Source organism: Eschrichtius robustus, chromosome 20, assembly GCF_028021215.1.
Source record: "Eschrichtius robustus isolate mEscRob2 chromosome 20, mEscRob2.pri, whole genome shotgun sequence".
Lineage (NCBI taxonomy): Eukaryota > Metazoa > Chordata > Mammalia > Artiodactyla > Eschrichtiidae > Eschrichtius > Eschrichtius robustus.
Window position 1 is genome coordinate 60,336,063 of NC_090843.1, and position 26,720 is coordinate 60,362,782.

Genomic DNA, 26,720 nt, shown 5'->3' on the forward strand with positions numbered 1-26,720 from the left:
CTAACTCACCCAGATCCAAACCTGCCCACTTCCACCCTCAAAACCGTCTCTCGAGGCCCCAGTCCCCCAGCCACCGCATCGGAGGCACCTGGGGTGGCACGTGTGAACGCAGGTCTTTGCATCCTTCCTCAGCTCGGTGAACCCAGCCCTGGGCCCGGGAACCTGCACTTTAACAAGCACCCACCTACCCGCCCCCTCGAGTCTGGGGGGGTCTCAGCCCAGAGAGCTATAAGCTGCCATCTCTGCACCCACGAGAAAGGCCATGGTTGTCCAAGCTGCAAAACTGAGCACACCTTTATTTCAGACAAGTGCAATCCAGTACAGGCAGGAAGGTACTCTGTACACACTCATGATTTGTATCCTCTTATACCCATTTGGCAGGTCCCTGAAAGCCTGGCACATCATTCAGCTAAAAATCACATGAAAGATCCCTAGGGAATCTGATCTAATGGTCTGCCCCAAACAACAGATTTTCTCTCCACTAGTAAAATCAGCACCTGCTGACAGGGGAACACAATGCAAACCTGACAGTGATTTTCATTAACAAGCAAGACTACACTAATGCTTTCAAGCATAAAGATCAACTGTGAATGTCAGAGAGCCTAATTTGATTGTTATCAGCCACCAAGAACTCAAAGAGGAAAGCAAGGTCACTATGGAAGTTACGCTCTTCCTGGAAATTCACTACAACCTGACAGAGCAAGAGTCCAAGACACTGCAGAGACAGCCACGCTGATCAGACGGCCCTGCTCACGTGGAGAGACCCCACGGCTGCGTCTTTTCCGGCTGTGTCCTTCCCTGAGGTCCATTCTGCTGGCTTCACGGAAACTTCGTCCTCTGGTCTCAAGGCGACCATTTGGGAGACTTCTGGTTGTAATCGTTACAGTTCCAAGAATCCATCCTTGCTGAACCCAAGAGTAGCATGCCCTGCCCAAAATTTAGGTGTTCTCCTGGTACGAAGGCCATTCCGTAGGCTGCATGTATATACATGTAAGTATCGGCCCCTATGGGAGACAAAGCTTCCTTCCTCTTTAGCAGAATAGCGCACGGCAGCACTGCTTTGGCTAGCTCTTTTTCCTGTGTTCCCTCATGTGCGCAGCAATCGAACCAGCTATTTCTGCATTCTTCTTGTTCTGGCCAAAATAATCTAGAAACTCACCATCTGGTCCAATCAAGTACATTATGATTGTATGATCCACCTGCAGAGAAAAGGGGGGGGAAGGAGAGGATGACAAAAAGTTCACCAAAATAAGCTGCTTATTTTACTGAATAAATGCTGCAGGATAAGAGACTTCACATTACTAGTTAAGCAACCTTTGTAGCATCTATTATTTATGGAACAGGCCTAAGTCTATTATACTAAGTACACAGCGAGGAATTATCTAAAATCTTTCCAGAAACGTGCCGACTGTTGCCTGACACGTCAGCTAGAACTTGGAATTCTTTTGGTTCAGTCCTTAACACACTCATCCACATAATTTCTGAGAAAAGAACGCACTTCTAAGAAACGGCCACTGCCAGCCTTCATTAAACAGCCAATGCTTGTGGAACAGCAAGGCCTGCTTGGGAAGAGCCTACATTTATGAGTAAAATATTTCATCTGACCCCTTAACCATACTATAAAGAGACACCACACGGGATTAAAAGTGTTGGTGAAAAATACTTTCTTTATTAAGTTCTTGGGTATATTCTTTTATGTTTTAGGAAGAACTGGTTATCATTCAACAGGCTAAATTCTGCTTACCATGTTATATTACAAACAAAAACAGAAAAGTAACCACTAAATATATAATATATAAATTCTAATACAGTATTTAGTCCTCATATTAGTGACTCAGATGGAAACATGAGAACGAGTGTTGTCCTCCCCTAAGAAATGTTACTACACTGAACAATCCTACCTGAAGCACATCACCCAGAAGTTCCTCAGGAGCCGTAAGTGCTACACCCCCAAGGAGTTACCTTAAATCCATTATCCACTTTCATGGCAAAGTTCTTAAAGTGTTCCTAGCTCCACCTAAAGTTTAGACTAGCCATCAATTTTTTTTAGTTATATGCTTCCACAAATCCAATTTTAAATGAGTTGAAGACTTGGCACTTAGAATTCTTGGAATTTATTCCAGGCTTGATTGCTGTTTGGCAAGACAAAAAGAAAGACAGGAATGCGATCATACATACCAAGCTGGAGACACCCCACATGTACCCAGACACACATGATGTGTCTGTTAGGTTATCGTGCTTTTATACACACACATTCATAAAGAGAGAGTAAATGGAAAGAGCCACTTGCTTATTCACATAAGGAAAGAATGCAGACCCAGAGGGCTCAGACAGCTGGCGATCTTGAGGGGGCTGCGAGTAATTCACTGCGGGAGGACAGGGAACCCACGTTTCTCCAATTGTCTGACAGAGTCAGAACCAGGTCTCCAGGTGTCTCTTAAAGCCCTACTCCACAGCTTACACCTCTCTTTCTCCCCATTTCTTCCTCTTTCCTATTCTTTCTATTCTCTCTCCCCCTTAAAAAACCAGAATTTCAGCGTGTGTTGGGCTTATTTTATGAGTGTTCTTCACATAAACTACTTTCTAATACATAATAAAAATATCGTTCTACACAAACTGTCAAACTTGTCAGTGGTGATCACGTCTCAGTGTTCACTTGGGTTGTGGGCATAGCAAATCATATGTAAATAAGAATGAAAGAATACACAGTAAACGTATACAATGAAGTCTTCCACTCCTTCCAGACTCCCAGAGTCCCTCAGTTCTCCTCAGAGGGCACCACTACCACCAGTTCCTGCTGTTATTCTTCCAGAGAAACCCTCTGCGTCTATTAGTGTGTCGATAACCACCTATTTCTTTTTAGACAGAATTAACAACACACTATACTTGTTTTCTCACTTAGCAACATACTGGGCGTTGTTCTGTATCAGTACATATATAGTAGCCTTTTAAAGAATGGTTGCTTGGTTTTCAGTCTTTTTTACAAACAATGCTATAGGTTATCTCTGTAGGACAAATTCCAAAAAATGGGGTCTCTAACCTAAAAAGTATTCCACTTTAAAGGCTGACGACACTGACAAACAGCCTTCTTACGAGGGCGTATCAGTTTAATTCCCATCAACAATGCATGAAACTGCCAGCCGGTCCAATTTCACTCCAACACTACAGCATTTTCTCTTTTCCTAAATTAGATTTTGACAATATCTTTGGCCTTTCTGATCTAACAGGTGAAAAATGGCATCACACTATACAATTCACATTTCTTTTATTGTGAATAAAACTGAACATCTTTTCTTAGGTGTGAAAGCTATTTGTATTCTTTTGCAAAAGTATTTCCTAATTAGTATTTAGAAAATAATGTAATACGACACACATAACGCAATGATGTGCACATTTAGCTTTCAGTGGAATCCTAAACGTTTGTAACCTGGGTTACATATACTATGGGTCAGAGGATGCCACTCGTATTCAAAGCCAGAAGCTCACCTCTGTTGCTATCGAGATTAAGAAAACTTCATTCCTTTATATCTCAACCTTTAAGGTACTCCCTCATTCCCTACATGTCCTTAAATCTTAAGAGAAGTTTCCCATACCATCTTGCGGATGAAAATCTGTAACCTCAAGGGACAGAAGTCATACTAATGAAAAACCCAAGAAGCTGGAGAGTGTCTCCCCCTACTGGCTGATTTGGCAAATGTACAGCAGCGAACTCACTGATTCTTATCAAACGTCACATTCTTATGGCAGTAGACCAGTATTTATTTGTCAAAATGGGGTCTGGGATGGGTTCTAGAGGATCCAAGAATCTCCATAAGACGTACATATCTACATCTTGATTTTTAAGACTAAAGAACTTAATATCCATATTCTGGATTATCTGCATGGCTACCTTAGAGTGCAAATCTCAGTGCCCAAACCTTATTTATGTTTACGAGCTCCCTGGCACCTCGCTGTATACTGCTGCTTACGGTCAGACAAGAAAAAGATGCATTCTTACTAAGTCAAGAACAACCAGTCCAGGTAGGCTACACGATGAAAGGTTTCAAAGTAATTTAAGTAAAAAACCACGAGGGGCGGCTGACTACAGAGGTGGGTGTCTCAAATCACATTCCTGTGGTGAGCAGCGCTTCGGTTTCAGCCAAGTATCTCTTATTACGTTAACTGAATGTTTTACTTGAGTTTTATAAGTTGTTTGCTCTAATTTTTAAAATTTATTTTAACTCTAGAATTATGAGCTATAAGCAACAAGACTAAAGGGTGTTACCTAGTTTACAACTGTACGTATGTAAACAATTGAATAAAACTATTCAGCACCGGAAGTCAGACGGACTAGCTCAACCGCTCCCACTACCATCACAGGTTAAACTTCAAAACCAGTCAATACAGCTCTCTTTCATAGGAAGAGTAAAGAATTCTGAAAAGCTCTTGTTTCTCCACGGCTTCCTTTCTGCTCTCCTCTCATTCTTCTCATGCTGCTGGCGTGACAAGAGGAAGCCACAGTAGGGTCCCTCTACTTTCCTTAAACTTAGGGTGTAAGAAGAAAATGCTCACTTTTCTTGTCTTTTTCCCCCTTGAACCCAAGTTTCCCTAAGTCTATGAGGCACCAGAGCTAGAAAATAAGATTACTGTGTGGGCTTAAGGCAAAGGGACCAGAAACGTGCTTTTAATTTAGGCCAAAGGCTACAGTGCTGGGACTTCCCTGAGGGCGCAGTGGTTGGGACTCAGTGCTCCCAGCGCATGGGGCCTGGGTTCGATCCCTGGTCAGGGAACTAGATCCCACACGCATGCCGCCACTAAAAGTTCGCGTGTCACAACTAAGAAGCCCGCCTGCCACAACTAAGACCCAGCACAACCAAATAAATAAATAAATAAAAGATTTAAAAAAAAAAAAAAAAAAGCTACAGGGGCACATGTGCTCCAGGTTCAAAAGTGGTGAGGAAATCACAGTGGGCCATAGAGACAAAGCACCACAGTGGGATGTCCCCTCTGCATGTCACTCTTGGGAGCTGGCCATGGCGTTGCTGGAAGAGAGCAACGACTCAAGATCCTGACCATCTTTCTTTCTACAAAACCAGCTCTGCGGCTGGAAAGGCTCTTATGATTAATCACTTTGTCTAACCAATACTATAGAGAAATTAGAGCATGACAACTGAGGAAAAAACCTGAAATAATACTAAAATACAATGTCAACTCTTCACGTGATAGGGAAAAACGTCCACATTGAGAAGGAAACTGGGTGCGTAGGGGTGGCGCTTATGCTTCACTGTGAAACCACTGACGAGAAGAGGAACAAGGTGACCCAGGACTCCTGGGCAGCGCCGATGAACGTGAAGACGGCTCTTTAATGTAAGAGCTACAGGAGAACAACCTGATAGAATTTGTTCATCATTAAAAAAACTTTATCAAGTACCTAATTATGTAGAGCATAATAGCTGCAAACGCAACTAAACACAAAATTATGCAAACGCATAGCTGGTATGAAAAGAAATCTTATGGGAAGTCTAGCTGCCTATGGCTTTCTTTTCTCTTGCTTTTCAGAATTCTTACTCACTCAACCCCAAAACGCAGTTCCCTATGGCCTGACACTACTTCTCAAAAGGAGTATATTTCTTATACCTCTTCATTGAGGGCAGAGAGAACCAATACAATGTTTATCAACTAAAATGAGCTTTGCCCCAAACGATTATATTATATTCTATTGAATCTAAGATATTCCTGATTTTATATTGCCCTATAATTTTATGTGCCACTAGAAAAGCAGGCAATTAAACTCTAAGAACAATGAATATAAATTAAACAATCATCCTTCAAAAAATATATATACTTCTTCTATCCTTTCAAACATCCCTAATTATTAAGGAATTTGCTATGATCTCAGATTATCTTTCGTTTTAATTTCATTTTTTAAAGCCAGTCGTCACGGAAAGCTATATGAATGTCTGGGACCTGGGAGCCTGTCCAGGTGTTGAAAGCAGTGCATTTGCTTACTATGTAGTCCTCATCTTCGTCCTTGGGGCCAGGGCTGTAATACACTCTGAATGCTCTGGCCATTTGATCGATCTCTTCTTTTGTGCCAGTTAAGCCAATCAGTTTGGGAGAAAATTCTAAATAAAAAATGAAAAAGACAGTGAAAAAGCAGCAAGCAAAACAACCATCCTTACACTTCAAAAAACAGTATCAGTTATACAGCAGCCCTACTGCCACTTTCTTCCTGTGAGTCCCTAAACATTTCTTCATGTTTCAAAGAAAAACAAATTCACATAGAACAAATGAAAATTCTCCTCTGTAATATATGTCACATTCACCAAGATAGATCACACTGGAATTAAACTAGAAATCAATGGCAGAAAGATATCTGGAAAATCCCCTAACGCATGGAAATTAAACACACTTCTAAATAACACATGGGCCAAAGAAGAAATCTCAAGAGAAATTTAAAAAATATCTTGAATAAAATAAAAATGGAAACACAACTTATTGAATACATATAGTAGAAAAGAAGATCTAACATCAGTAATATGTTTCCACCTTAGGATCTAGGAAAAGAGCAAATTAAATCCAGAGTATGCGGAAGAAGAGAATTAGAGCAGAAATCAATGAAACTTAAAACAGGCTATTAATAGAGAAGAACAATGAAACCAAAAGTTGGTTTTTGGTAATATATAAGTCAAATCCTTTCATGACTAGTAAAGAGCTGGAGGGAATATATTCTAATTATTTAAATCACAATTTTTGTTAATTTACTGGTTCTTAAATATTTAGCTGTAGTTCTGAGATATGCTGAAGTTTAAAGATATTATTATGAATTAAGCACAACAGTTTTCCATTGTATCATATGAGAAAAAAGTTTGCTGACAATTAGTTCATACCAGATCAAAATACCTGTATCTCATTTTCTAACACATAATCTCACAGCATGCATTTGCTATTAAGTTTTTGGAATTTATGTGAGTAAGCTGGGGAAGTCACTTAAAACACCTGGATTCATCAGACTACTGAGCCGAGTCCAACATTTAACAGCAGTACCTTCTTCCAAAGGTAGAGGAAGCCTATTTTTATTCTTTGGACTAATTCATTCTAAATTGAAAAACTGCTCAGACACTGAAAAAGCAAGGTAGCTTGTTCTTCTTCCCTACGCTCTGACTAAATGAAGAGAAGGTGAGTGAAGCCTCAATTAGTTGCACATCCAAACCTTTTCAAAAAATTGTTGAAATTGCAGTAATTTTCTAAATACCAACTTAAATATTTAAAAATCCCTCCCAAATGCATAGAAATGATCACATCATCAATCACTGTATGTACCTGCTGATGAAGAATATTACCGTAAGGTTTTGGTATTTCCATTAGGTACGGCAACTCAAATGTCTACTCATTTGGGGATTATCTAAGGTTTGGTTAATATGTGATAATAAACAATTGCCAGTATGACACACGTTTAAATTGGAGATCATTTATCACCCAATGAGTTATACCTGCTTTTTACTGCTTTAGAAAATAACGATGCTATTGCTCAAATTTCTGACATACCTGTAAACTGTGGACATAAATTCTGCTTGTATATAATAAAAACTCTAAAACTTCAACGAGAAAACAAACCTTTGTAACCTTGGGTTAGGCAAAGATCTCTCACATATGAAACCAAAAAATTATCTATGAAAGAACAAGCTAATAAACTGAACTTCATCAAAATGGAAACTGCTCTTCAAAAGCCATGGCTGACATGACAAGCCACAGACCGGGAGGAAATATTTGCAAATCATACACCTGATAAAAGACTTGTATCAGGACTATAAACAATAAATAAATAAGTAAAAATAAACAGCCCCATAAGAATGGGTAAAAGATGTGGAGATGCTTTACCAAAGAAGACATACAGATGGCAAATAACGGCATGAAAAGATGCTTAATGTTAAAAGTTATTAAGGGAAATGCATTAATAAAACCACAATGAGATATCACTAAGCATCTACTGAAGTGGCTAAAATTAAAGACTGACCCTACTAAGTGTGCGAGGATGTGGAGGAGCTGGAGCTCTCATACACTGCCAGTGGGAGTGTAAAAATGTACCACCACTTTGGAAAAAAGTTTGTCAGTTTCTCAAAAAGTTAAACATTCACCTATCACATGACCCAGCCACTCCACTCCCAGGTATTTACTCAAGAGAAATGAAAGCATGTGTCCACACAAAGACGTACGTGTACATGAGTGCTCAGCAGCTTTATCTGTAATAGCCAAAGACTGGAAATAACTCCAATGTCCATCAGTGGGATATTACTCAGCAATAAAAATGAATGAACTACTGACACATGCTACAACATGGATGAATCTCAACATAATTACACTGAAGGAAGTCATTAAAAAGAAAGAGCATATACTGTATAATTCCATTTACATAAACTTCTAAAAATGCAAACTAATCTATACTGATGGAAAGCAGATCAGTGGTTGCCTGGAGACAGGAGGTGGGTGCAGAGGAGGGACATGAAGGAGGAATTAGCAAGGGCACATGGAAGCTGCTGGGGGTGATGGATATGTTCACTCTGACTGTGGTGATGGTTTCCCAGCTGCACACATGTGTCAAAAGGTAACACACTGTGCACTTTAAGTATGTACTCTTTTTATATGTCAACTATCTCTCAATACATGAGTTAAATAATAAAATATACAGCATGTCTTACGTAAGACACATTTTAAAATAACTCAAAGTTTTAGTGGATATGCATTAGAAGGTATCATACAATAAAAATAAATAGAAAACTATTCATTAGTCCTTCTGACCAGTAGCTTATATCAATTCCACCATAATTAAAATGGAAATTCCTGATTTTTAAGCACGGCATGTTCCACACACTAGTACAACAACAAAACCTGTCTGATCAGATTTTTATTCTCATCACTTTTTTCAGCTGAAGAAACTTGAATTCAGAGAAATTACCCAAGCTCATAAGAACCTAAATATTCATCCTTAATTCTACCATAATTTATAGTCTTTAAAAGTACCTTCTAATAGTTTTTAAGTGCATGTTGAGATGTTTGAATTGAAATTCTTCCTTAAAATGGTTATAAATGTGTTTATCATTAATATTTTAGATTTATAAAATATATACTATGAATTCAAAATGTGCTTACATTTAATAATTTTTCTTTAATCTCCCAATGAACATACTCCCAGAATGTCTGTCTGTCCTAATTTTACAAAGGGAAGAGTGAGGTACTGAGCTGGAATCAGAAGCAATGTGTCCCCTCAATTCAAGGGTCTCTTTACTTTGTTGATATATGAAGGCCAAGTTCAATCTTTCCTCTGTGACAAAATAAAGAGCCCTGCACCAGGAACTGAGAGGCCTCTTATTTATTTACTTACCGGCCACAGTCACAATTCTGAGCCTCTTTTCATCCACCTGTAAAACTGGTGACAGTACCATATGTCCCCCGTATCTTACAAAGCATTCCAAGGTCTGAATAAGCTGATCTTTCAAAAACTTTAAGAGCTAAACAGATGTAAAGTATTGTGAATAAAACACACCTTTTACATAATTTGCGATGGCTTCTTTTGTGTCCCTCTCCGGGTCAATAGTGATGAAAAGTGGAGTTAAATCTGGCAGGGTTGGAATACTATCTGAAAGAAAGTTCTCATTAATCAGTATTCACATTCTAAGGGAAAAGACAAACAGCAATCACAGTAGCGTGTAGGGAGTGCTACAGCAAGGTGTTAAGGCAACACAGAGGGACATCTAACACGGATGGGGAAGGGGACGGGAAAGCCTCCAGGAAAGGCAGATATATACACATCTGTGGTGCAATCAGATAGATATCCTATCAAATACCTGCACCCCTGCACACATGCTGTTACTCAGAATCACATCACGTGTGATTCCTGTCTCTTAATCCAATGCAATGTTTGTAGGATTCCCCCGCCCCACCCACCATTTCTCAAGGGCAGAGAAACTATTAATAAGGACTGAATATCCTGGAACAGTTCATTTTAAGAAGGATGTACATCACAGACCATACCACAGATTTCCTAGTCTAACCATCAGTCACCAGGGAAAAAGCAATGGCAATGTCAGTGATGAAAGGCTACAAAAAGAAAGGGACACAAAGCAGAGTTAAGGGAGACCCAGACCACACCAACATTTTTAAGCAACCTAACATTTAGCATCAAAACAAGCTTCCTTTGGTAAAGGATAAGGTCATGGGAATCACAGCCACTAACAGCCTAACACTGAGATTTTATGTTCTCACAAACTGAATAATTACAACCCTCCACCTAACAGTAATATGAGAACGTGAAAAGCATAGTAACATTAGGGACATCAAGTAAACACATACTTTTTTATACGAAGAGATGGCTTTCTTACCTATTTCATCCACAACTTGAATCATTTTTTCTAGTTCTTCTGGACAGATATCAGGGCAATGAGTGAAACCAAAATAAATCAACACCCATTGACCCAGGTAGTCCTTATCAGTTTTGGGCTCGCCAGTATGAGCTGTGAGGGAAAACGGGCCCCCAAGTAAAGGCTTTCCGATGCTTCGCTGCCGTTCCTTCTCCAGCTCTTAAACACACACGAACACACACCGAAGGGGAAAAAAAAAGTCAGTCTAACCACAGGTACTCAAATGCCTGATCTGCGGTTCACTCTATACTACTGACTGAGGGCACAAAATGTGGAAGAAATAGCCTCAGTTTTCAAGAAGCTTAAAAAATCTTTTAAGAGAAATAAGCATAAAACAATAAAATAAAATCAAACGCTATTGTATATAGTAAGGACTACAGGAAAAGAAAGTGGTAAAACTATTCTCTTCCTCTTCCAGAACAATTCAGTCCTTAGCCATTAGGTGTGGCCACGACGGGGCTGAGGGCACAGCAGAGCAGAATGTCTGAGCCCAAGTGGGCGAGGTGGGTGGCCTGGCAGTGGGTGTCTGAGCCTGAGTGTGCTGAGGAGGGCAGCTGCATGGGGAGAGGACAGCAGTAATGGGAACTCAGTTACATACAGGGGCTTGACCAAATAAGTAAATACATTAAAGAGCTACAAATGAAAAGGGAGTTAGAACAATGGAAGGAGAGAAAACTAGAATGAACGCTGAAGTACTGGAAAGAAATGGGAGGTACAATACAAACTTATAGTTTCAATATAGATAGATACAGAAATAAGTATAGATGTAAATAAGCACATCTCTCTCCTAGCTCTGTCCACTGAAAGGACCCAGGGGCGGATACACCCCAAGAGCAATGAGCTCATATCCTGACTTCTAATATCCTCCTCCACTAAAAGGAAATGAGGCTTTTAGAGAAACGGCTGATACCAGGACTGGGGCAGAGAAAGTACACGAACCTAGAACATCCTTTTGTGTCAGAATTAAGTTCGAACCCAAAGCACATAGGAGGCATGTCAAAAGGAAACAGAAGCCTGTGTCGAAGGGGCTCCCACTGACCAATCTGGGACAATGTGAGCGTCAAAGCAAAGACAATAATGGATTACAACTCACTGGCTTGCTAGGAAATCATGAATCACACTGATATAAATAAATGAATTGAGAGTTTGATGGGGAACAGAATATTTACATGTATAAATACATAATATTTACATGTGTAAATGTACATCACAAAATACACATTAATTACATTTTCAGTAGAGAAGCCTGACAGACACCACCTTAATCAAGTGATCAAACTGAACTTAAATCAGTAATGGGACAAACTGAAATCATATGACACCTGACTAAATGCAATGAGAACACAGCGTCCTGAATCTAACCATGAGGAAACATCAGACAAACCCAAACGAAGGGACAGTCTACAAAACAGCTGGCCTGTAATCTTCCAAGCTGTCAAGGTCATGAGAGTCGGGTAAAGGCTGAAAAACTGTTACAAACTGAAGGAGACCAAAGAAAAAACTAGGTATGAGGTGTGGTTCTGAACTGGATCTTTCTGCTATAAAAGGAGGGCATCAGTTGGGACTTCCCTGGCTGTCCAGTGATTAAGACCCTGTGCTTCCACTGTGGGGGGCACAGGTTCAATCCCTGGTTGGGTGTATTGATATTAATTTTCTGATTTTGATGGCTGCATTGTGGTTATGTTGGAGAACGTCCTTGTTTGTAGAAAATACACAACAAAGTATGTGGAGATGATGAGGCATCATGTCAGCAAATACTCTCAAACAACTTAGGCACACTTTTAATGCTGTTTCATAATACAAGTTTTTATAAAACAAAATTATTAACTGAAGGTGAAATTCCAAACTAAAGTCAAAAGAAGCTTGGCTTTTTCTACAATCGTCTCTACCATTACTTTCCTAGTTTGTCAGGTTTCATTTTGAAATTGAAGGAACTTAACTGCTTATTAAAATATGAAAATCATATCAATAAAACACTGCTTGTTACACAAAAGAAAATACCTGTGTATCAATATGGATCTTATATTCCTAAAGTTCTAAAGCCTATGAATTTTCACTCCCAGATGTAAACATTATCCTTTGTATAATGTCATCAAAAGAGACTCTCTAAAGAATCAAAACAGAGTAAGTGATACTTTAAAGATTTACTGGAAACTTCTAAAACAAATCTTAAAAGTCCTGAAATTCACTAAAATATAAAGTTCTTGTAAACAGTTTCTAAACACTCCGAGTGTTAGTCCAGAGCAGTTCCTTGCCGTGAAATTCCCTCTGGCCTGGCAGAACCTCACCTAGTGAATCCTTCACTTCTGTGTCTGTTTCACTGTCATGGGTGCCTGAGTGGCTGGACTGCACCTTAGTCATCTTTGCACCCTCTGGACTTCTTACTATCTACATCCAGATCTGTCCACAATAAGTCTTTTCACATGGTTAGACAGTGGTGCCCTGAACAGATAAGACAGTGGAAAAACAGGTGAAATCCAAATAAAGTTTGTAGTTTAGTGAACAGTACTGTATGAACTTTAATTTCTCACTTTTGATAAATTAGCCATAGTTATACAAGATATTAACATTAGGGGAAGAAAGGTGAAAGATACATGGAAACTCTGTCATTTTTACAACTCTTCTGTAAACCTAAAATTATTTCTAGATAAAAAGCTTAAAAACAACAATGACAAAAAGATGCCAGTCCACAGCCAGGAAGGATTTTATTCAGCGCTGACCAGATGATATCTACTTACTCTCTGTCTTTTCTTTCTTGAAGTACTTCATCCCAGCCAGTAAAACTCCTCCAATAGCAAATGTGATGGCTAAGGACTTCCAGGAAACAGGCTACTGGGGCAGAGATTTCAAAAATAAAAATACTAGAAAGATGCAAACATTTAATCACACTAAATTTATTACAGTAGTTTTTAAGATACCTACACACAGGCCTCGATCTTGTTAAATGGACAGCATGTTTCACGTTACTTTGGGATGAGAAAATACTGAAAGTTTCTGGGGATGCAGTTGCATCTGGGCTCCTAACACAATTACAAAGGCACTTCTTTCCAAGGGAAGGTTCCCTAAGTCGATTTCTTTTCATGTGGAAAAAAAGACCCAAGGCTCAATCAAGCACCAAGATTGTTACCACGTGTGACCCAGATCCCAACTGCTGATTTAAAAACCAGTTAATCACCTGCTTGTGCTGATATTGAGAATACACAGAAATAAACCAAATAAATTTAGGAGGTTAACCTAACTCTGGCTTCCAAAAGTAACAAAGCCAAAGTAGAAGACAGCTAAAAGTGGAACGTCTTGCAAACTGCATCATTATTTCTTTGTACTTTTTCCAAGTCCCAAGATAAAATAACTCATTAACCTTCCCCCAGCTCCGAAGACCACTTCTCTTGTCCATCACTAGAGCCTAGTGGCTCTTAAGTTCTTCGGGGGTCAGAACTAGAACCCGGGAGAAACCAAAGAAAAAAGGCATATCCAGCACGCCACTACGGCCCACATGTGCTCAATTTCAGCATATACACACCAGGCCTACCGAAGGGAGAGCCAAGTGATAAATAATAAAAATGCTCTGACGCTTCAATCATGGGAAACTTAAGGTTGAGACCCACCCCCCGCTTAGAACACCTGAAACTTATTTTCTTGGCGCAAAAGCTAACTAAAATCCAAGCCCGGGTATCTAACCACGTGGAGAGGGTGGCGGTTCTGAGGTTCTCTTTACCGCAGAGGGTCCGTGCAAACCGGAGGGAAATGCGGGATGAGATTCTGTGACCCAGGGAGGTCAACCGGCGGAGTGGAGGACAACTTGAGGCCGAGTGGTTTCTGAGGTTATGACCAAGTGGGATGGGAAGGGCGCGCAGGGTTGACTGTCGAGCAAAGGCAGGGCTCCAGGTGTGCACTCACCCGGGGCTGCGAGGGACGCGTGGGGTCTCCGCCGCCCTTCGGCTCCGGTCCTGACGAGCCGGGCGAGGGCGGCCTCGCCGTGCTGAGGAGCCGGCACCGCAGGCAGCTGCCAGCGAGCCCCGAGGCCCGCCACGCCTCCTCTGGTGGCGCGCGGAGCCGCCCCAGCATGACCTTCGCGGTCCCCTCCCCGGGGCCCCAAACCCCGAGTCCGCGAGGCAAGAGAGACCAAAGTTTGCCACCTGGAAGCCGCATTATTCTGCCGGGCGCGCGCAACAACCCCGCCATGAGATCGAGAGACCGCGCCTCCTTTGCCCCGCCCCTCGACTTCCGGTACCGTTTCCGCTTCCTCCGAAAGGGAGGGAGAGCTAGTCTTTCCGCTGCGCTCGATGGTGACGCGGTCGCCTAGCCGGTAGTCTGGGAGGCCTTCGCCGCGGAGTCGGCGCGCGGTAGGTGGTTCCTCGCGGCTGGAGGCGGGGCGGGGCGGGGCGGGGCGGGCCGGGCTGGGCTAGGCCTACGCGGGCGGGCGGGCGGCAGGGCCCTCGGGAGCTGGCAGGGCCCGGAGGAGGGGGCCGCGTCGGGGACCGGGCTGCGCGGCGGGAGCTGGGCCGGGAGGCCTGAGTGCAGCTCAGGGGCCTGGGGCTTCGGCGACAGCAGCCTCTCCTCCCCCACCGGGTGCCCCCAGCCTCGGAAAAGAGAAAACGGCGTCCGGAGGCGGCCGGGACCGGGCAGCCCCCGTCCCCAGCCTGGAGGCCGGTTGTTGACCGCTTTGCACCCTTAACGTAGAAGCGGACCCATTGCGCTTGAAATAATGTGCGACTTTTTAAACACATTTGCTGATTAGGATATTTGAGCGGTTAGGGTGACAAGGACTAGTCAAGTATGACTGAACTGCCTGGGACTTATATTCCCAGGGTACAAGGAACCTGACTAGAAATACCGGCCCTGTACGGAGTGGTGTCTCTCCTGCGTCGTGTCCCAGCCCTTGACTTGGGCTCTCTGGGCCCTAGGATTTCTACAAGCCTGTATTTACATAAGCCCCCTGTTAACTAGGCGGAGAGCGTTCGTAGGCTGACTTTTCATTCCTTGCGCAAGTTTAACTCGCGTTCATTCTGCCTTGCCTTTGTTTTTGTCTCAGCATCTGCAGTGTTAATCTCTCTCTTCCCCGCCTCCGTGGCAGATGTGCAAAATACAGAAAAAGGAGAGAAAAAAAAAAAGCTTTCTAACGTCCTTAACTTTGGATCCCACTCCCCGGGGCCTTTTTCAGGGCTTCGGCTGAGCGGAAGCATCCGGTGCCTGGTGATGGTGGCCCCGGGGCGGGGTATTTTTTATGAACTGGCGTCATCAGCCAGTGTGCTCCCTCTGCTCGCCCACCGGGAGGTTTGTAGTAGTCTGTAATTACCTGTGTTTCTTGATTCCTGAATTGAGCTGGAATTCTCTGGAATATCGGCTCAAAGTAAATGTTCAGCACTTCAAATGATTTTTAATCAAACTGATTTTTCTGTCTTGAACTTGCCCATGCTTCAGATCTTCTCCCCCCCTCCCCGCCTTATTTCTCTGTGTTTGTTTCTCCAGGGAGAAGGTAGTCCTCAAATTAACAAAAAGACACAAAAGTACCCTGCTTATTCAGGCAGTGAGTGTGTAAAATTATTGTTCACCTCTTTGCTCAGTTGTAGGTTAATTGATCAGACAGCCGTCAGATACATTAAAATTGAATTCAGGGTTTTTTTTTCAGCTGGTCTGTTAACTTCTATTTGCCAGAGTGATTGTTTTAATAGCTGGACCCTTTATTTGTTTACCAAAGCATTTTTATACAACTTCTTCATATTAAATTTATAATGTTAAATAAAATACTAGCTTCTAAAACAGTTCCTGGCTGAAAGTAGGTGTTTTATAGATGTACACTGGATGAATTGCTAACACCTCTGAGCCTGACTTCATGCATCTGTAAAACTTTAGTGTTAAAAGATACCGAAAACACTGTCTAGTGTAAACCTGTCACTTGTGAGAGGAAAATCAGAATGGTGTTGGTATTGCTAAGAGAGCTCACTGAAATGGAGCCGGGAGGCCCTTGAGGATGTGTGACTTAGGCATGTCTCAGCCTGGATGGAATCTGACCTTTGACCATTTATTGTCCTAATGAAGTCATCCAGAACATGTGCTGGAAACTCACGATACCTAGCGGACCCGTAGCCTGGAATAATTCGTGATTCCTTAAAGACAAATATTTCTTGACTTGTGTCAGAGTCGATCACGGTTCTCAACAGGCAGCTAACTCTGTGGCTTTTCGTATTTATGAGCCCCTGACTCTTTCCCTTCCCCAGAACACTCTCAGTTTTGCCTGAATCTGTGTCTCCCGAATTGCAGTTTCTTAAGACCCCAAATAAACTCACTTCTTACTTGTAGCCTGCTGCATTGTTTTTTGGTTGACACACTTTTATTACTCCTCTTAAACCACCAAGATCACAAACGAGTTTTTTTTCTTTTTTTTCCCAATTTAGATACTTTCCTTGAACGAGACAGGATGTAGATATTATCATCTGATATTTGTTCTATCAATAGTGACAAGGCTGATCAAATTTTGTGCTTGACATAACCTTAGGCTGTTTGACTAGGACAGCTAGGCCTAACTTCCCGGCCCTGTAGTTCACTTGCTTCATCTCAGGTACAGATCTCCGCCCCACGTGTCTAGCCACAAACATTTCCTGCCTCACCTTGCCTGTTACTGCTGTATCTAGCACAGTGAGTTTCAAGGCTATCCCCCCCAACCCCTTCTTTTTCCACAGCTACCTAGCCCATGTGGGTCTATGTATTAAAAACTTGGCTCACGCATCCCTTCCCTGAGATGCTTCTGGCTTAGGCTTTGAGCATCTCTTTATTGCAGTACTTCCCCTTAACAGTCTCTCCTTAGTAAAGTCTAGACTTGTCACATTTTTTTCCTTTAACAGTAGTTTGAAGGGCTGTCTTTCTTCACAACCTCACCATAGATTCTTGAGGGCTTTCTACAAGGACCTTCAGCCTTCTGCCAGTCTTAATTATCATAGAAGTTTTTTATATCATCTTGTAGCAAGTTTTCAGCAAGTAAGCATCCCTGGGCATTTCCTCCTATTCTTGAAAATCATTGGTGCCTAAGGTGGTTTTCGCAGAATGCTGACTGCTTATCCTGCACCATGAATTTTTGTAGGACTGTTTTTGAAGAAATCTTGTGAAGTTTTCTACATTATCCTGGTCTATAAAAAGTTGGGGTAGTTTCATTTATCTTGAGGTTCACTAGGCAGATATATAATTAAAAAATAATTTTCTTAACACGTATAGAGTGCTTTATGATTTACAAAGTAGACCACTGTGCGTTAGAACTCAGTTGAATCTCACAACGAGTGATGAGGGTTATTTTGCTCTAAGAAACTGGAACTGCAATCAGTTCTAGGTTTTCAGCTTCACGGTTTCCAGCAGTTCATCATAATACCTCTTAACTAAAACTTAGATAACTTAGCGTATATAAATGGTGCAGGCAAAACTTCCAGAACCAAGTTCACTAAAAACTTGCTATTTTGCTTTCTTTTCAAAAGCAAATTATTTTCTTAGATCTTCTAATTCTTCCAGACTTTATTTTTCCCTAAACTTTAGAATGCTTTTAAAAAACTTCATATTATAGACATTTAAAAACATGCATAAAAGTAGAGAGAATAAACCTCATGTACGCATTTTAGCTTTAACAGTTATTCTCTACTCATCTACTTGTTTGTGTGTATTTGGTGAAGGATGGGGAGTATTTTGAAAAAGGTCTATGGCACTGGAATGCTTGTTAATTTTCTAAGTCTGCCCACTAGAGGTGTCTTTGAGTTTTTGATCTCTCTGTCCACCAGGATCCGTCTTTCTGAGCTCCCTCGCATCTCCCTGAACCATAAAACAGAAGACTCTAAATGAGCCACAAGAGTCAATTCCCGGCCCACTTGGTTCTTTTTTGCCCTGACTCACTCACTGCTGATTCCAATTGTCTTTCCGTGAATGTGATCTTGTCCTCCCTTATCTCTTATCTTTTCTTTAACAGATCACGGTATAAATTTAAGTTTCTGTTTTACAAAATAATTTCTGTGTTTAATAAAATGCGTATTTTTTTCTGTCCTTAGCCTTATTTTTAAAAGCTATATGTAATGAGCATTTTGAATCTCTTTTCTACCCTAGAACACATTACTGCTTTGAAGTATGTGGCCCTTGCTGGTTCTCTTCACATTACTTAACTTTCTTTAAAAAACTGGCAAATCTTCAGATACCCTGGAGTTTCCCTAAACTAAACTGTGTTCCAGTGGAAGGTGCATCTGATAGGGCTTTTGGTATCGCATGACAGAAACCTTAAAGCCAATTCACTTTGGCTTTACTCAGAGGAGATTTTGTTGGCTGATAGAACTAAATGACCAAGAGTAGTTCTAGCAGGGACAGGTGGATCCAAGTGTTCACCTAGTGTTTCCAGGACTTGACTTCCTTTCATCGGTCACATTGCTTCCTTCTAGATTGGGTTTCTTCTCAGTTAACTTTTCCCTAGCAGCTCCAGTCTTAGGTATCAGTTTTAGCAGAAGTAGCTACAGTAGTTTTGCTAGTAGTTCCAGTGAAAGTCCCAGGGCTGATGCTTATTGACCCCCAACTGACCAGAGGGAAACTGGGCTTTTAGAGGCCAGGCCTGGGTCCTGGGTCTGCCCCTTCCCAGCCAGGAGGTTGAGGTTAAACCACACAGACTGAGAGTGAGGGTGGGTAGGTGCCTAAACAGACATTGGGATGCTGTGACCAGAACAGGAAATGAATGCTGGGTCGGCAGTGACAGGAGTCTACTGGACAAGATCAAATTAATTGGGACCAAATATCCTCTAGGAGATGTACAGTACATATTGTTACCCTAAAGGCACTGAAGTTAAAGGTAAAAACAAACAAGCTTGTTTAGCAGGGGATAAAAGCATTCCCAGAAACCATTTTCTCTTAAACTCTGGTGATAACGTTCCAATGATAACACTTGCTAAATTATCTTCTGGTTTGATTCTCTTATTAATCTGTACTCGGGATCCCAAATATTTGAAGCCTTAAAAGACTAGGGGTTTTCAGCTTAAATGAGTTTTGTATTTATTTTAATTGTATCTCACCTTTCAAATCAGGTTATCTCATCTATACTATCCCTCGTACATATTAACTGAGTTGGTATTTAGTGGGGTTTTCAGATGGGACTGCAGGAAGAAATGAACAACAACAACAAAAAAAAAGTATAAGAACACCAAGGAATTTTTCAGGGTTTCCATTGCTTTTTCTAGTTCTGTTTTACCTGTTTTGGGGCTCATTCTACCCAACCAGATTAAGGAAGGAATTTAGCTCATAATTGGGTAGATCACATAGAAAGTGTGTCATTAGTGACAAACAGTTTTAGACCAAAAAGAGACCCTTAATTCTCAAAAGTGTCAAATAGAAATCTGGCCCTTACTGCTGATTGTGGAGTTGTCACCTCCACCTCATAGGGGCACTCTGACAGGATTTCACATGTCTGTAGAGGGTTAAAAAGAACTCAGTAGGAATATTCAGCAAATGACTGGAGACCAGGAGTCTGAAAGTAATTATAGAAACTACAAATGAATTTTTAGAAACAACTAGGTTTTAATAACCTAGACATCACAACACAATTTATTACTGTAGTTTTTATAGCAAGAATAGTTGATAATTTAGGGTCCCAGCCTTTGATTTTTATTTTAATCCTTAGTGTTCTTGGCACTTTTAAGAGATTACAAATGATTATAAATTTAGATTGTAAACAATCTAATAAAGTAATAGCTTTTTCAAGTCTAAATCCCTAGCACTTGTGGTCCACTGAGGCAGGGCAGAGATCATGTATAAGAAAAAAAGAATACATATTTCCTGTCTTGGTTAGAGAGAAGGGGAATGTGTATCCAGGTTTTAAAAAGCTGGTACAAATCTGAATCCAGCTTTTGAAGAACCAGGAATCACTACTCACAGAAATGAAAATAGTCATATCAATGTCATAGTTTTTGTGCCAGATTTTTTTGTTTAATCCTCTCATCTTTTTTTCCTCTCTCTGTTATTGCATATATAAAATATGAGAAAATTATTTGAGGTGACCTACCCATCAACAAAGAGAAAAGATCTAGCCTAACATAATATACTCCTAGTGGGAACTAATGTATAAAGTACAATGAATGAGTGTAATATACAACTCCCCCCCCCCAAAAAAAATCTTGAGCTTTTGATAGAATTATTTTGGTGTTTGTGGAAGAAGGGGGGTGTGTGTGTGTGTTTGTTTAAAACTAGTGTATATTTATTAAAAATTACAAATTATACCAGATTTGAATTTGACTTTACTAGAACTAGAATGCCTGTTCATGAATAGGATAATACCCTTTTGTAAATTGCTGTTCTTCTGCAGAATAGAGGTTATCATCTATTTTACAGATGAGAAAACTGAAGCATTTTGAGGACTTGGTAATTTGGACCTAAGACCATCAGACTCTGAAGCCCATGTACTTTTCTCTGTACCAAGCTACCTAGTGGATTGACTATTAAGTTTAATATTCATTTTACCATTTTCTTCAGTCCAGTTAGAAAATTAGATGTTAATAACTTTATCTTTTTCACTTTCCTTAACTTAATTTAGAAAACTATTTGGAGATTATGGATGCTAAGCCCGAACCTGGACCCCTCAGTGAGAGTTCAGAACTTCTTTTCTCCTTTGGAGTTATAGCAGATATTCAATATGCTGATTTGGAAGATGGCTATAATTTCCAAGGAAGCAGACGGAGATACTACAGACACAGTCTTCTTCACTTACAAGGTGCTATCGAACACTGGAATAAAGAAAGCAGCCCACCCAGCTGTGTACTTCAGCTTGGAGACATCATCGATGGATATAATGCACAGCATAAAGCATCAGAAAAGTCACTAGAACTCATCATGAACACATTCCAAAGGCTGAAAATCCCAGTTCATCACACGTGGGGAAATCATGAATTCTATAACTTCAGCAGAGACTATTTAACAAACTCCAAACTTAACACAAAATTTCTGGAGGACCAGATTGCCCATCATCCTGAGACTGTGCCTTCAGAGAATTATTATGCTTATCATTTTGTACCATTCCCTAAATTCCGGTTCATTTTACTCGATGCTTATGACATGAGTATCTTGGGCGTGGATCAGTCTTCTCCAAAATACCAGCAGTGTCTGAAGATACTGAGGGAGCACAATCCAAATACGGAATTGAATAGTCCTCAAGGTGAATTATTCCTTTGAGCTGAGAATCTAATACATTGTCTTTAAATTCTTCAGCTACCTTTTATTCAGCAGGAAGATGGACGATTAAGGTAAAAGTATATTGTCCTGTTGTTCAGGGTCAGGATTTCTCACACGCCTCATGGCACATGGATTGGTGGCATTTCGTTCAAGATTCATTTTTTTAACAGATATCTGAGTGCCTGATGATCTGGCCGGGTACTTTTTCTAGGACAGCGATTCAGAGGCGTAGGCAATACTGACAGTCCCACTTTTTTATGGATGGAGTGGAGGAAACAAGAAGAAAGTGGACGGGACAGATAATAAATGCAACAGAAATAAGTGATCAGTGCCACCAAGAAAATAAAGTACAATATTATAGAAAAGGACTAGAGGTACCATTTTAGTCAGGTGGCCAGAAATAGCCTCTCTAAGGAGAAAAGCATTTCAGCTACGTGATGTGAAGGAAGAGCGGGTGGGGCAGAGCACTCAAGACAAAAACCAATGCATAGGCGCAAAGCAGTGTAAGACGCTGTTACTGAAGAGCACAGAAGGGCCCATGGAGTGAAAGGTGATTTTATAGTGGCTCAGTGGACATAGAAGACAGTCTGTTTTATATTCAGTGTAACGGGAAGCTGGGGAAGTAAGCAGAGGAGAATTGAGAGTAGGAGTAAGATACAGTGTGATTTACATTGCTCTAAATTGTTATGGTTTCCTATTTTAAGTCAATTGCTGCCAAATGTTCCTAAAGAAAAGTACAAGTGTCCCCATGTTAGCTAAGTTTGAATGCCCAAATGAGGGAAAATCGACATTTGATGGGTCTAAATTACTAAATTTGTTTCAGGACTTGCTGAGCCCCAGTTTGTCCAGTTTAATGGAGGATTCAGCCAAGAACAGCTGAACTGGCTGAATGAAGTTCTTACATTCTCTGACAGAAACCAAGAAAAGGTGGTGATTGTGAGTAAGTATTTAAGTGATTTGATTACACTAGCATTTTAGAGAATGGGTCTAGTTAGGTTTTAAAACATACTAACAATATTTAATATTGTGATATTTTTTTAAAATGAAAGTTTAGTTTAAAATTTTTTATTGAGAAACAATCTGAATGTGAAATTAACATTTAAGCTTGAGTCAGGAAAGAATTGTAAAATAAAACATCTTGCTATATATTAGAGCCTGTGAGTTGGCCCTTTAAGTTTAAAAGTAGTATTTCCCCAAATGGGTTCAATTTGTGTAGTAATATATATAAGTGAAAAACTCCATCCAGGCCCCAGACCAAATCCCAGCCTCAGGAGACCTACCTGTGACCTCTGCTGACGAGGTGAAAGCAAAGCTGGTGTCACGGGACAAGTGTGAGAGGCTCATCTGGCAGGTCTGTAACTGTGTCCACCATATGATTGCAAGGAAATAAAATGTGTTGTTTTAGTTTAGAATTATTTTTCACAGACATACTGCCATTAGAGGTTATAGGAACCTAGAGGTGCTTAAAATAGACGTGTGTGTATGTGAGCGTGTGTGCGCACATGCACACACACGAAGAACTGAATTTGGATTTGCAGTATGGCTGGTGTACTTGGTTTGGGGGCTGAGATTAGTTCTCTCGTTTAAAATCGATGTGGCCTGATGGATGAGAAGATAGGACTGAGGGTCACAGGGACGGCATGCCATTCTAGCTCTTGTTTCTATGACCTGTGTAACTGTGGACAAATGTTGAATGTGCAAACTGCAGTTTTCTCAGTATTGTATCAAATGAACTTATGAACATGAAATCTCTTTGAAAATGACAGGCTATTCAGGTAGTTGATAATATAAAATTATATTTCAGGGACTTCCCTGGCAGTCCAGTGATTAGGACTTGGCGCTTTCACTGTCGAGGCCCGGGTTCGATCCGTGGTGGGAGAAATAAGATCCTGCAAGCCGCTCGGTGTGGCCAAAAAAAACCCATTATATTTCTATTAATCAGTTTTTACTTATTTATCTTTCACTGATGTGGTAAAGATACGAGATGGAGTAGGGGTATTTCTAGAATATCAAATGTCATTCAAGGCTTAGAAAATTATAAGATGCCCTCAGGGGTTATAGGCATGATGTGACACTGTTTGGCTCTGTAATGAGTGGTTTCCAAAATGGGATACTTCTTGTCTCTGCTTTTTAGTTTTGACTGCCAAAATGTACCTATTATTGTAGAGAATACTGGAGCTAAAAGGGACCTCGAGATCATATAGTCAAACCTTTTAATTTTAAAGATAAGGAAACTGAACCCAAAGAGATTAAACTACGTAGGTCAAGTCATAGAGCTCCTGAGACTGGAGTCCCCTTTCATCGTCTCTCCCTCCGTACCGTATTCTTCCCGTTTCTTTGCACTTCTGTCAGTGCACCTGTCTGCGTTAGCATCTCGTACATTTCTTCCATTTTGCTCCAAGCTCAGACACTGGATGAACAACTGAGTGCCTCGGGTTTTCTTTAGCAAAGTTTAAAATGGCTAATAGACATTTTCCTTTTTTTTTAAATAAAGACAATGAAATAGAAAGTCTTTTTTTTTTTTTTTTTTTTTTAATTTATGGCTGTGTTGGGTCTTCGTCTCTGTGCGAGGGCTTTCTCCAGTTGTGGCAAGTGGGGGCCACTCTTCATCGCGGTGCGCGGGCCTCTCACTATCGCGGCCTCTATCGTTGGGGAGCACAGGCTTCAGACGCGCAGGCTCAGTAGTTGTGGCTCACGGGCCCAGTTGCTCCGCGGCATGTGGGATCTTCCCAGACCAGGCTCGAACCTGCGTCCCCTGCATTGGCAGGCAGATTCTCAACCACTGCGCCACCAGGGAAGCCCAGACATTTTCTTTTGTTTCTGTTTGCTTCTTCACTTTCATTTTGGCTTCTCAGAGGTATTTGGCCTACTCAAGTTTTGGCCATGCAGTTGGAAGGATAGAATTGCTATTAGCTGAGATATGGAACACTGCAGTAGGAGGGGTTTTGGGTGAAGAGTTCAGGAGTTCAGGTTTGAAAATATTAAGTTTCAGATGCCTATTAGACATCAGGAGAGATGCTGAGTAAGCAGTAGGGACATAAGAGTCGGAAATTCAGAATAGGAGTTTGGGCCAGATATATAAACGTGGAAGTTGAAAGAATACAGATAGTATTTAAAACTGTAAATTACTAAGAGATCACCAAGCCATTGGGTAGAGACGGAGTAGTGAAGCCTGAGGACCAAGCACTCGGGCACTCCTGACGGGACACTGGGGAAGTGAGGAAGCAGCAGAGTGAAGATCAGAAGCCGCTGAGGTTGGGAGAAAACTAGGGGGACAGCCATGTTCTGGAAGCCAAGTATTTCAGAGAGGAGGAGCGGCTCATTGTGTCTGGCGAGTCCAGTGTGGCGTCTGGGTCTGCAGAGTCACCCAGCCTCCTGGGATGCTCGGCCCTTATCACAGCTTGAAGGGTGGTTTTGTGTGTGTGTGTGTGTGTGTGTGTGTGCGCGCGTGTGTGTGCGTGCGTGTGTGCGCGCATGCGTGTGTGTGCGTGTGCACGTGCTCTGTTACCTCCCCTTTTTTTACTTGTATTATAAACTAATAGATATTAAGCAGAATAAAAATACTCAGAATAAAATTTCAGGATAAAAATAAACAGTAATAGAGAAAAAAGGAAAGTGATTTAATGGGAAGAATCAAAGATCAGTGAGCTGTTGTACCTGTACGTGGGAGTGAAACCGTGACCTGATGTTGATGTGGCCTCGTAGGTGCCTTGAGATCAAGAATTTGAAATTCTCTTGGCTGTATCTCTGGTGGAAGCTAGTATGAATGTTCCCTGCTTTAACTTAGTTTTCTCATCTGTAAAATGGCTATGGCCACCTTGATCTCATGGAGGTATTTCAAGGAGCATAAGTCAGTTCTTTATAAAACGTTGAGTGTTTATATAAATGACATATACATATAATCCATTGGTCCATCCCTAAACTGTTCTACTTGGGAGTAGCTCTTTCTGTGTGTATAACACTCATACTCTTAGGGAAATCAGTGAGACTGGATTCTAGTGCAGCATCTGCCTGATCTCTGGCTGCCTTTACGGACCGCCCTGCCCGGGATGCCCTCAGTCTCCTGTGGTGTTGTTTGTGCATCTTGAGACTTTGTAGGTCATAGATCTCAGGGTTTCTGCCTACACAGCAGCCTCTCTCCCGTCAGATGCAAACGGTCTCGCCCTTCTTTATGCTCCAGAGACGTGGCTCTAGATTATCTAGTTTTTCATGTATGTGGATTCTCTCTGGTCTCGGTCCATATGAGTAGCAATACACATTTTCTTTATCCTGAGTACTAGTTTTTAGCCTTTTTTTGGTGAAAGAGGTATTTCTTAATTGGCTCATAACTCTTCTTCTCTTTAACTAACAGGCCATCTTCCCATTTATCCCGAGGCCTCTGACAGTGTGTGCCTGGCCTGGAATTACAGAGACGCCCTGGCAGTCATTTGGTCTCACAAGTGTGTGGTGTGTTTCTTCGCCGGTCACACTCACGATGGTGGCTACTCTGAGGACCCTTTTGGTGTGCACCACGTCAACATAGAAGGGGTTATTGAAACGGCTCCAGACAGCCAGGCTTTTGGCACAGTTCATGTCTATCCTGACAAAATGATGTTGAAAGGGAGGGGCAGAGTTCCAGACAGAATTATGAATTACAAGAAGGAAAACGCTTTCCATTTTTAGTCTGATCTCATTTGTTTACTTTTATAGAAAGAGACTGACTTGGCTTTGTGGTTTTGTTCTGCCTTCCTCTCCCCAAATCCTGAGTCTCATTGTTTAGTATTCCGTTTGCATAACAGATAGCCATAACTGACTTCAATGTGTGTTAGCTCATAAGATATTCTGAAATGTCATTTTTGGATAATATATCCTGTGTTGAAAATTGGAAAGGAAATGAATGAAAGTAGCATGAATAAACCAGGGAGGAGACTGAGGTGGGGGGGATATAGTCCTCCAAACAGACTCTATTTAGCCTTACCTGAGGTTTTTTTACTTTTTACAAGGAGAATGTATTCATTCACTGTATTAGCTATGTAAGTTAAAATTCATAATAAAAAAGAAATAAAATAAGCTCAGGTAAACTTTTTCCGTTTACCCAGCTGTGTGAATGAGCTTTAGACATTGTTTGCTCAGAGTACCTATCATATTTGTACTTTTATAGGTTTATAC

At 41.1% G+C, this 26,720-nt stretch overlaps 2 protein-coding genes across 3 annotated transcripts; one reads left to right on the top strand and one right to left on the bottom strand.

Annotated features, from left to right (window-relative positions):
• Positions 1-266: 266 nt before the first annotated feature.
• On the bottom strand, positions 267-14,625 carry SCO1 (synthesis of cytochrome C oxidase 1). Its single transcript, XM_068530322.1, has 6 exons — positions 14,295-14,625; positions 13,136-13,226; positions 10,359-10,556; positions 9,524-9,616; positions 5,989-6,104; positions 267-1,199 (listed from the first exon to the last, which is right to left on the bottom strand). Exons 1-6 carry the CDS (start codon positions 14,577-14,579, stop codon positions 1,065-1,067), a joined length of 918 nt encoding a protein of 305 aa, XP_068386423.1. The 5' UTR covers positions 14,580-14,625; the 3' UTR covers positions 267-1,064.
• Positions 14,626-14,678: 53 nt separating this feature from the next.
• Positions 14,679-26,540, top strand: ADPRM (ADP-ribose/CDP-alcohol diphosphatase, manganese dependent). Of its 2 annotated transcripts, none has more exons than XM_068530320.1 (4): positions 14,679-14,740; positions 20,938-21,555; positions 22,396-22,512; positions 25,924-26,540. In XM_068530320.1, the coding sequence occupies exons 2-4, from the start codon at positions 20,955-20,957 to the stop codon at positions 26,232-26,234; spliced, it is 1,029 nt and encodes a 342-aa protein (XP_068386421.1). In that variant the 5' UTR covers positions 14,679-14,740; positions 20,938-20,954; the 3' UTR covers positions 26,235-26,540. The 2 variants fall into 2 exon arrangements, with proteins under 2 accessions (XP_068386421.1, XP_068386422.1); XM_068530321.1 differs by having other exon boundaries at positions 22,396-22,508; positions 25,924-26,184.
• Positions 26,541-26,720: the final 180 nt, after the last annotated feature.